At 31.7% G+C, this 11583-nt stretch overlaps 1 protein-coding gene across 4 annotated transcripts; it reads right to left on the bottom strand.

Moving 5' to 3' along the window:
- Positions 1-1415: 1415 nt before the first annotated feature.
- Positions 1416-10611, bottom strand: LOC108196626 (quinolinate phosphoribosyltransferase [decarboxylating] 1a). 4 transcript variants are annotated; one of them, XM_017363996.2, is made up of 10 exons: positions 10334-10611; positions 10101-10252; positions 7977-8110; positions 7830-7893; positions 7652-7734; positions 7201-7284; positions 6959-7111; positions 6312-6488; positions 5392-5459; positions 1416-1858 (listed from the first exon to the last, which is right to left on the bottom strand). In XM_017363996.2, the coding sequence occupies exons 1-10, from the start codon at positions 10408-10410 to the stop codon at positions 1762-1764; spliced, it is 1089 nt and encodes a 362-aa protein (XP_017219485.1). In that variant the 5' UTR covers positions 10411-10611; the 3' UTR covers positions 1416-1761. The 4 variants fall into 4 exon arrangements, with proteins under 4 accessions (XP_017219485.1, XP_017219488.1, XP_017219489.1 ...); XM_017363999.2 differs by having other exon boundaries at positions 10435-10566; XM_017364000.2 differs by having other exon boundaries at positions 10101-10259; positions 10435-10564.
- Between the last annotated feature and the right edge of the window lie 972 nt (positions 10612-11583).

Below are 11583 nucleotides of genomic sequence, written 5' to 3'. Positions count from 1 at the left end.
ATTAATTTATAACGTCTAACAAGTAGCACCTAATTTCTAAAAATTATATTGAACCCTCCTACATGTAAATGAGAAAATTATAATTTGTGAAATTAGTTGTCCTTTCAGGCTCATATGAGTGCTCCATTAAGAATTCACCACAACCTTATTTATGGATTTGGTATTTGGTAAACACTATACGGAGAACCATCACTCTCCACTTTGTAGGATCACCTTCTATGCTTCTAGAATCTTATTTTATGCAGTCAAAAATATAATCATTTGTTAAAACTCATGGTTCAAATACTGTAATCTTGTCTGAGCAGTTGGAATGGAGGTGATAATACTAGTCTTATATATCTATAATAGAACATTCAAATAAAATCTCGTTCAATAAATATTAAATATGGATGTAAAGCAAAAAAAGAGTAATTCTACCTACTTCAAATTTTATTACAATTTTTAGAGAGAGTGAGAATCGTTATTACTAATGTGAGTAGAACCAATCAACCAATCAAATATTATAAAATAGAATTTTAGAAAAAAAAATTAAAACCAATTTTTATTATATTTATCATTTTTCAAAGCAAAATACTATACTTTGTACTCCCTCCGTACCACAATACATGTCTCTTTTGGGAAAAAAATTCGTACCACAATACATGTCTCTTTTGGGAAAAAAATTTGTCCCATAATACTTATTAACTTTTAGTTTTCAATGCAAATATATTGACTTTTTTCTAAACGATAAAATTATATTTTAATATCCCAAATGGTAACCTATTTGATAAATTGAGTACGAATTTTGATTCCTTACAGTTTTGAATTCGTCCCTGTTCATTAGTTTTAATATATATATATATAGTTAAAAAGCTTTATTGAGATGGTTATTATAATTAATAATTATACTTAGTGTATATATTCCGAAACAAAGACATTCTTTGATGGTTTTTTCAGTAGTTAGTTAGGTCCGCACACCAAGTTGAAACCTATTGTTGCTGAGGTATGGGATTTAACCTACTTTCAAGAGATAAATAACTGTAAGAGAGTACAACTGAAAAAATCTAAGACTTCATTCTAATCAAAGAAGCTCAAAAGTATAATTATATTAGAGCACTTAGTATTGCAAATTTGTAGGTTTCTCCCTGCATTACGATAGCACAATGATAAAGGCCAATATTAAGTTTACGAGATCAGACTTCAGAGGGCTCACTGAAGTGAAAGTTAACATACAAACTTCTCACAGATCTTTAGTTAAATCAAAATGACACTAGCTAAATTTAGTGTCACTTTCGTGGGTTGAATTTGTCAATCAGAATTTGGCAAGTTCAATGTGATCACCCACCACATCTCTGTTGTAGCTAGAGAAATCACAAACAACAGTCTATACCTACCCGAATTTGATTACCAGACACCCATAAATGGATAATTCAATTGCAAAACAGGAAACTCTACTGCTTTGTATGGAACCCAATTATTACACGGCAGGGTACTAACAGCTGTTCCTAGGGTTTGGATCCTAACGGATAGCAACTAGACAAGACGAAACCTAAAAACAAAAACATACTGTATTAAATTTTCCTATTACAAAAATGTTGTTATTCCAAATCTGTTTGCTCATCACCCTCTGGATGCAATTCAGGAGACTAGTTATCCTGGATGCTTACTAGCAAAACTTGTATATACTTTGTTTTTATTCTACAGAAAATCAGACAACTGTATTCATGTATAATCATAGCGCAGTTGCAAGTTAAAACTAATATCGCTGAAAGAGAATGGTGTTTATGCTCGATTAGTGCGCCTTCCAACCTGGAGAGCAAGCTCTGTATCTATCTTAAGGGAGATGTCGAGAGCTTTTACAGAATGTGTCAGTGCACCACTGCAAATAAAACAATTGAACTTTGTTAAGCAGCCTATAACATAATTTTCTATTATTAATATATTAGTACAAGTAATAGTGTAAACATGATAAGTAAAACCATATATTGTACCTCCAATAAGAAGGGTATTCAGGGTATTACACTATACTAGGCTAACAGGAGAAGATTTTTTGTTGGGGAACAAAAACCAGAACTTTGATGACAGGGGTGGACTCCTTGCTGGACTGAAGCCTTATAAGTTTTACAAAATTTACCACTAAGACTAGAATGGATATAGATTCAGCCCAGGTAAGATTTGTGAAACCCTGGTATATATGGTCCATTCAATTATTGGTTGGGCTTGAAGAAGTATAAGATAATGACCATGCATACAAGGCAGACCCATGACTTCCTGCTTAACTTGAAATTGTTTTTACACAATACAAAATATTTCACATTTACGCTATACTAATTCTACACATGACTATAATAATTCACATAGGAGCACATGATATAATATTTATTTAACCACATTTTAGTCGGGGGCGGACCCAGGATTTCCGACTTACCTTATCATGAATATTTATACACAAGACTTCAAATAATTAACAGTGAATTAGAGGTAGCACATAATATAACAAATTTTAATCGACATATATACTATTCATACTATCTATACTATAATAAGCGAACATGGGAATAATTTGCAGCATATATTTTGCCATTCCTAAATTACCCTTTTCTCTATCTTTTTCAAAAACAAATATAAACAATTATATAAACAGTGAGAGAGACCAGCATGTCTCTTCTAATTATAACGTGTTCCATACTGTACAATAATAAGCAAACATAGGGATATTTTGCAGTAGTAAAGTTTGGTCACATATTTTTTGTCATTCTTAAATTACCATTTTCTCTGTCTTTTTCGAAAAGAAAATATAAACAATTATATTAATCATGAGACCAACGTGTCTCTTAATTATAACGTGTTCTACTTGAAAATAAACACCAACCATCGTGTAAGTCTTGACTCTAACATGTACTACTTCAAGGCAAATATGAACCATCATGCAACTCTTTTTAACTCTTTTCTACTCCAAGACAAACAGGATGCCAATACAAATTAAATAAAAAAATTTCCTTACAAATGAAAAAATATGAAATATGAAAAGTATGATTTAAAATTAATCAAAATACACATCATCACATATAACATTTAGAGATTAATATTAGAAAAGTATTTATGAATAGATAATAAAAATGTTTCTTGTTTATACTACCGATTTATAATATAAAAAGACATGTAAAAGCTAAAATTCTAAGAGAAAATACGTCGGTTAATATAATTTAATCAAACTTCAATTCATTATCATAGAATTCCCATGCAAAAAAAGTTTTGTGCAAAAAAATTATAGGCATCCAACAATACTAAACCACTAATAAAATGATGTTAAAAATTAAATTATAAACAATAATTTTACTATATACTTGCCCGCATGGAATTAAGGCTAGTTTTATTAAATTTGATACTAAGAGAAAATACTAACCAAAAATATCATTATAAAATTATCACATGCATAGTTTAAAAGCAATTGAAACAGTTATAAATATCAAATGCTAAGCTAAGATACACACCACTAAACTAAAGTCACTCGCATACATATTTAGTCACCCTGTGACAAGTGATAAGTCATTGCACATATATCCATTTATATTAAAATGAGTTTATTGCGTTTTGCACCCTGCTGGTTTTCCGAAAAGTCATTTCTGGCGTATACTTTGTATAATTTCAGTATGCACCCCGCTGGTTTGAACAGCGCGTCAATTCGAACCCTTCCCACCCGTTTCTGTTAAAGTTGACTCGACTTGACCAGTTAACGTTTAAATATAATGGCAGTCTTGACCATTCAGCCTTTAATTTATGTTTAATTAATTTAATTCAATAAACCAACGTAAAATCCCTAATTCCCTCCAATTCCCCCATTCCCTTTAACACCGTTTTGTCTTCCTCACACCCACACACTACAAACCCCGTTACTCACACCACTACACCAGTACCCCGTAAACCTAAAATCAACAACGATCGACAATGAGAGGGCCATTAAGGAGTGGTTCCGGCGTAAATTATACAAACCAGCAGGGTGCATACTGAAATTATACAAAGTATACACCAGAAATGACTTTTCGGAAAACTAGTAGGGTGCAAAACGCAATAAACTCTATTAAAATATATAACCTCACATTATTTGAGTTGAACCCAACGATTTTATAAGCTATAAAATTCACCGTTTACCACATTTGGATCAATATATCCAGCAAATTCTATCTCTCCATGTGGAAATACATATAATCTCTGAAACAATCTTCCACAGTTGAAAAATCATAGTCTGTTGGTGGAAACAAGTTAAAACAAGACATGTCAACTTAATTATCATATTGTAGTGTTCACCTTTTAGTTCTCTTCGTAAGCTTCTAACTTTCAGTCTTAAATAGTGGACAAATTCTTAAGCTTATAATGATCAACCAGATCAATATTGTTAGGTATCTTAGCCATAGTCATGAATATTGGATATCTTGCTGGTTGAAATCACTAGGATATAAGGTAGTAGCAAAGGAGCACATGCAGTGAATATCAAATAAATTAAAATTATTTTTCATTCCAAAGCTGAACTTAATTTCTTAAGTTGTTTTGCATCACCATTGAATCTTGAACGTAAAGCTTCCAATAAACAACAATTGCTGAATTAAAGACAATATAATGATAATAATGCTTAACTGATATGTTGTCTTTTTGTCTCACCTTTCGACATACTTTTCTACATTGAAATGCATGTCATTAATTTTATATAGACATAATAGGCATAATTCGTAGTGCGAATTTTCACTAGATTACAATTTTCACTAGTCATCAAACAATATATATTTTGTGCATCAAAGTCAAATAGCCGCTCAACTAAAATGAGAAAATTGTAGGAATTGCAATGTGAATAAAAACAACAACTCATAATCCTATTTTGCAAAAAAAAAAAAAACATAAATATATTTTTTCATTGTAGAACACGTAAGAATTACATTGTGCTTTTGCCTCTCACCTCCTTTGCTATATATGTAATTATATTTGGCCCTTTTGCATCTTGAATTACAAGTTACCTGATGACTTACAAGTTGAAACAAGCTTATTAAAGATTGTATGTATGTATAATAAGTAAAAGTAACTTATAATTTGAATTCTGAAAAGTAGAGAATGTGTACTTATTTCAGTTACTTATATTGATTTTTTGCAATTTGACTTCATATAATAAGTTATAAATTACTAATAGTATATTGTTAAGGTAACTTATAGTATTTTATCCCTTTAAAAGGTAACTTTTAGTATTTTGTTATTATATTTTTAGTTTTATATACATTAAGTTATAGATTACTAATAAATTTATCCAAACTGATAATAATTTATAAGTAAGAAATTACATTACAATTAACAAAGTACTTATAAGTTATAAGTGAAAATTAACTTAAAAGACAACCCAAATGGGCCCAATAAATGTCATAATACCTGGAAATATATGTCACGCCAGTTTGTCCAATCTTGTGTACAGTTTCAAGGGTCACGTTTCCAGAAGCCTGTCCCATACAACCAAAATATAAGCACAGAACTTAGCAACAAAAAAAAACATACAAGCACAGAGAGAGTTTTGACCAAAGCACTTGGGCAAGTCATAAGAACAAAAGAACCACAAACATTCCTGATGTGGTGCTAATCACTACTATGGCAAGGAACACTTGACATTAATACAGCATACTTAACAAGGTCCAGGACTTTAAACCTATTCATATTCTGGAGTTAGTTCAAATTCTACATATATAGGGTTAGGGTTCCCAAAAACCTAATCAGCTAAGGATCTGTAATTCCCAACTCTGCTACTTGAAAAGATAATACTCGCTATTTACAGATGCCACCACAAATTCAAGGTACCTAACAACTTACTTTGGTAATAGCTTTGCTTCGTAATAGCTTCTAACTTAATCACTTAATTTCTTAGGCCCTCCAGGGTTGAGCCTCTATACAATTTTTCTGGTGAAAATCAATGTAGTATACAGTGGTCAAAATCCAAGTTTGCACATTGACAGAATCCAAATATGAGTAAATAGATTGACACATCAATTCCTTTCACTAACAATAATTTCATTCATCAACATACAGTAGATGGTAAATAATATTATCCAACAAGATTGAGCTATACTGGTCAGAAAGTAAACACTTAAAGTATATTGAAACCCGCATAGAAGGATGAATGTGAGTAGATTACTATATATTAAGATTAGCAACAAGCCAAATTTCAATGACACCAGCCTAAAAAAAATTATACTGAGATAGAGCAAAAGTAATGTTTAACAAGAAATTGACAATAGGACTATCTACAGGTCCTCTCAAACAAAAGAAAACAATAAAAGAGTGGAGTACAACAGGGCTACCTCTGTGTCAAACCTCCCAGCAACCAGTCTTACGGCTGCTTCTAGCATAGTTACATCGACATCCCCATCAGGTAATGGGACAACCATATTATCCAACATTATCCTAGTCAATGAAGTCTTTGTGAAGGACGCATAGTTTAGCACTTCAGCTATCTCCTCAAGGGTCCTCGTTTCTATCTGTGTATATGAGAAAATTTGACATAGCGAAATTTTATAAGTGTGCACACTCATTCTATCATCATGCATACTCTTACAAGGACAAAAAAAAACTCACCCAGATACAAATCTTTCATGCATAGACGTCTATAATGCAATAATACATACACCCACATACACATAATAACGTAAAGTTTTCTATACATCACAACATTGACAATAGTAAGATAAATATTACGTGACAATAGTAAGATAAATAATACGTGACAATAGTAAGATAAATAATATGTGACAATTAAAAGTTTTAAATTTATTTGGTTAAGTTGAACAATTTACATATGGTACTTCTTATTCTGCTCTGTTGTTTAACTTGAATATGATAATTCTCATTCAGCTAAGTTGCTATATATTGGAAAATAGAGACTTTCCAAGACCTAATACTAATTATAGAAGTTCAATGATGAAACGACAATAGATACATAGACAGCTACCTCAACACCCATTTGGAGATTATTTTGCTCCAAATACTGATCTACAGACTTGAGAGAATTTGCTACACCTCCAGCAACAGAGATATGATTGTCTTTTATCATCACCATATCAAATAAACCCATTCGATGATTCTTTCCTCCTCCTATTAGTACCTATAAAGTTAGCGTATTAAGGGTTACATGAACCACAAGAAAAGATAAACCCAAATCAGACATATACAAGGGAGATAAATGATCTACACCGCCCATTTATCCACCAGCCGTAGACCCGGAGCAGTTTTCCTTGTCTCTAGTATACATGCAGGTTTTGCCGCATCAGCCATGGCCTGAAAAAACAAAAAACATATAATATTATTCCTATCCTTTGAATTCAATAGAAAATTATGCATTTCCAATTATGGCAAACAATCATTTGAATACACACTGTGCTTCGTGTGTCAAACTATTGTGCAAGTTCTGAGCCTACACTAACACCAAATATTAAAGGTAAACTTATTTCTGAGAGACTTAATCTGATCAAATCCAACACATAAGCTATATTATCATAAACGCATCTATTAAGGGTTTCATCCAGCCAGTCAAGCATACAAAGTATCACAGGGTAGTGTACGGCGTTATTCATTAAAATCTTCTGTTGTGTTCTAAACTTCTTCTAACTTCATGTTTTCTCCTTAAACAATGCAATAAACACACCTTAGTAAGCGTAGCTATTCCACTCATCCTCTGCATAAAATTTAGCACAACTCTTTCAGCAACAACAATATTGTGAGCTCTTCCTGCATATGTTAATAGGCTAGTAATGTAGAGAGCATAATAAAAACCTAAACAAATTCTTGTTGTTTTGTGTTGAGACATAGGTTTAAAAATATACCATGTACTTTGCCAAATTGCAATCCCTTACTAACATTATCTCCGTCCTTTTTTGACCATTCCACCTGATTGAGATAAATTTTTTTAGTAAGTTATTTCAAGCACAGCTGCAGAAAAGGTAGTTTCCATAAATGGTAATTTGCAATACCTTTAGTGAAGGATCAACTTCGCTAAATATCATTTCTGCAAGTGCAATGCCAGCAACAACTCCATTCTCCTTTGCCAGGAAATGGGCTTCAACCTCCATGTCGGCTGGAATGGTGGCCATACATGTCACATCCCCTATATTCCGTGTAATAGTTTATTAACATTTCCCACACAATTGCACATACATTACACACTTATATGAGCATTAAACTACTTCCCCAGCCCAGAATAAGAATTTACCGATACTTCTACTAAAAGCAAAAGCTATCTGTGATGACCATAAACAATGGCAGAATCAACTAATTTGGAGGAGGGGGGGGGGGTCAATTTTGATATAATTATTTAAGAACCCTTCTTTTATGATTACAAGTGCCTTACAAATTAATAATGCATTGAAAAATACATTCACAGCTTTACTTGCGAAATATTATCACTCATTATTTCTGGTGACATGACCTCAGACTCAGATAGGAGTTTCTGAAGATCCCATATTAGCATAGCTGCTTTTTCTATAGGTTTGAGAGATTCAGCAGTCAGTTTAATGTAATGAGGACTTGAGGTTTATCAGTTAATGATTTTCCGCCTGAAAGTCAAACTGTCAACGTTAAGTTTATGGACAATGTAGTTATTTCACAATTAAAACTAAAACACCATGCTTGCAAAGAAAGTGTATCGACAGAACTCATCTCGAGCATCATCAATGAAGAAATACATAGAGGACTGACAAACATTAAAAGTAGAAAAAGAAGAGGAACATCAAATGTTCAGGTTCAGGGGAATAAATGGGTGAAGACTGATTCTGAATGTAAATTGATTCCTAATCTCTTAAGTATTACTTTCATTGATGTGTGTAATAATTCATTAAGTACTAAAGAAAGCTATATTTGTGGTTATGCAGACATTGTCCTAGAGATTTAGATACTGCCTTAGGAAATATTAAGTTCACGACTTGAAGTAAGTAATACAAAAAATGGAGTTTCAAGAGCCTGAAGTACTGCAGTTACATACATTTTCATGGTGAATTTGCTTATGAGACGTGTTGGCATGTTGTGTAATACTCTTGAGATTTATATACCTATGTTATCAACTTCTTTCATACATGATACAACAGTCACAGATAGCAGCTTTTTTCCCTACTTCCAGCACTACATACATGATCTGGACATCCAGCAAATATTCTACCACTGTTTGTTTCTGTCCATGCCGTCCAAATAACCACCCATTTGTTATAGTTGCAACGCTCAGCCATTAAAGAGATTTTTAAGAGAAGGGAGAAGTAGTGTAGTTATACATACATGAAACACACCCACATATATATAAAGAAGCTGGTGAAGGAGCTTGCAATAGAGCCGTTGTACTTAAAAACTAACGTTAAAAGGCTAGATGCAAACTGTTAACGGATTAAAAGTTAATTAGACGGACTGACACGGAGTTAAGTCTAAGTACTTATCTGTTTTTCGCGAAAGAAAACAAGTTACAAAGTGCAATAAGCTCTTCGTTCAATTTAGTATATTTGTGACTTTCATGTTTGCTATTGTACATTATATTAGAGCTTGTTATGTATAGTCCTTCTATATTGTATGTTGTTTTCACTCTGTGTAGTATAACTTCTATTGCACCGTCAGAGTCGAATACGTCGTCGAAACATCCTTTTTACTCTTAGCCTCTCAAAGAGTAAAGATCAGGCTTGCGTCCACATTACCCTCCCCACATCCTGTCCCTACAGAGTAATACTCCAAATTTGAGTTACTCATGACTCCCGCGCTTTGCAATCTGTTAGAAGTACAGAGCTTGCACATCCAATCTATATCATTTGTTGACTATAAAACTAAATGATACGCATGTCCAATCATCTTAAAGTAGCTGAAGCCCCCATCCCCCCTTGATTCCGCCACAAACCATAAAAATATGTAAGAGTGTGTTTTACTTCTTATAGACCTCATAATGCATAATCCAAAAAAAAAAATCCTACATCCTCATAATATTCACCAAGTACCGTAATTCTTAAAATGCCTTCGTTTTCTACATCAAACACATACTTCCCACGGCTATTCCAATTACACTCTATCAACCAAAAGAACATACCAAAACAACTGAAATTACGAAACATAAAAGGATAGCAGACCTATATTTCCAGCATCTTCAGCAAGCGCAAGCTTAATAACAGCTTTCAAATCATAAGTAGGATGAGCAGGAGGCTTAATAACTAACGAATCAGCTGTTAGAACTCCTTGATTCTTAACATCAGTCCCTCTTGCAGACATTTTAACAAACACCCTGCAAGCTAAACATTAATTTTATTACAACAAAACAAAACATAATCTAATCAAGAAAACATGTTTATTACACTAAACCAACCTTGGCGGCGTTGTTAACTGTGGCGGCACAACTGAAAAAAGCATCGATACAAAAGCAGCTTTTTTAGATACATACATGTTTGAGAGGGATGATTTTATTACCTTTCGAGAATATAAGTGAAGGGCTTGTAATGAAGATGATGATTCTATTTTTCTTGAAAAATGAAAAGCAAAGGATCGAAATTCAGTTATCGCTTGTACAACTTGTGTAAGTGTGTGACTTGCAACTGTGGCGGCTACACGTACGTGCACTTAAACGTATATAGTTTCGGTCCTTTCGGAGTCGAAAATTGGAATTTGGGTTGGGTAAAAATATAATCTATACTACTTACTAAGCGTTATTTCCTGAAAAAAAAAAGAGCTTACGTTATTTGTACTACAAAATTTTGTATTGTTTTTTTATTGTCATTTTTAAATTATTTTTATGTTAAAAAGTTTAATTCTAAGAAACTCTTCAACTATAATTACAAATCTATATTCTCTTATTTTATTTGATTAAACAGTTTCAAAAAACTACAACCAGTAATGTACTATAAAATAAAATTTTTATCACTATCTCTTTAAATTATCATGTTTAAGTTATCATGTGACCGATACAAGATACATAATTATTTTTTCAAATAAGTGATAAAAAATAAAAAAATACAAAATTTTTATTTATAATTACTTATAAAATCAAAAATATATAATTGCTATCAATAACATATATTAATATTAAAAAGTTATTTATAAATAAATGTATTCAACTTTAACACAAACCGAAAATTAAATAAAAAATTACATAAGTAAGTGCGAATATTCTTGACTCTAATGTCTTTTGCTCCGAGAAATTAATAATTCAACACTAAAAACTCTTTCGTTGTAGTTGACAACAAACAATTTCAAAGAAAAAAAAACTTTGATAGTGTATTACAGAACAAAAACTCTATCATTATGCTTGTAAGTCATCATGTAATTGATATGAGATATATAATATATTTGTTATCATGTAATTGACACAATATAATAATATATTTTCTTACAAACAAGGATATGAAAAATATAATTTATAATTAGTTGAAATTTTTTTAAAAAAATAAGTAAAACAACTATTAATAACATATATTAATATTAAATATAATTACATGATAAAAATATATATTATTTCTGCTATCCATTTACAACATATAAATAAATATTGTAAAAACTAAATCTCAAAAATAAAACATAATAAATTTGTCAATAATGTTTGATCGAATTTCAGTACATTAT

The sequence above is a fragment of the Daucus carota genome, chromosome 7, assembly GCF_001625215.2.
Source record: "Daucus carota subsp. sativus chromosome 7, DH1 v3.0, whole genome shotgun sequence".
Classification (NCBI taxonomy): Eukaryota; Viridiplantae; Streptophyta; class Magnoliopsida; order Apiales; family Apiaceae; genus Daucus; species Daucus carota.
The sequence above is the reverse complement of the archived record's forward strand: the minus strand, read 5'-3'. Positions and strand labels throughout refer to the sequence as shown.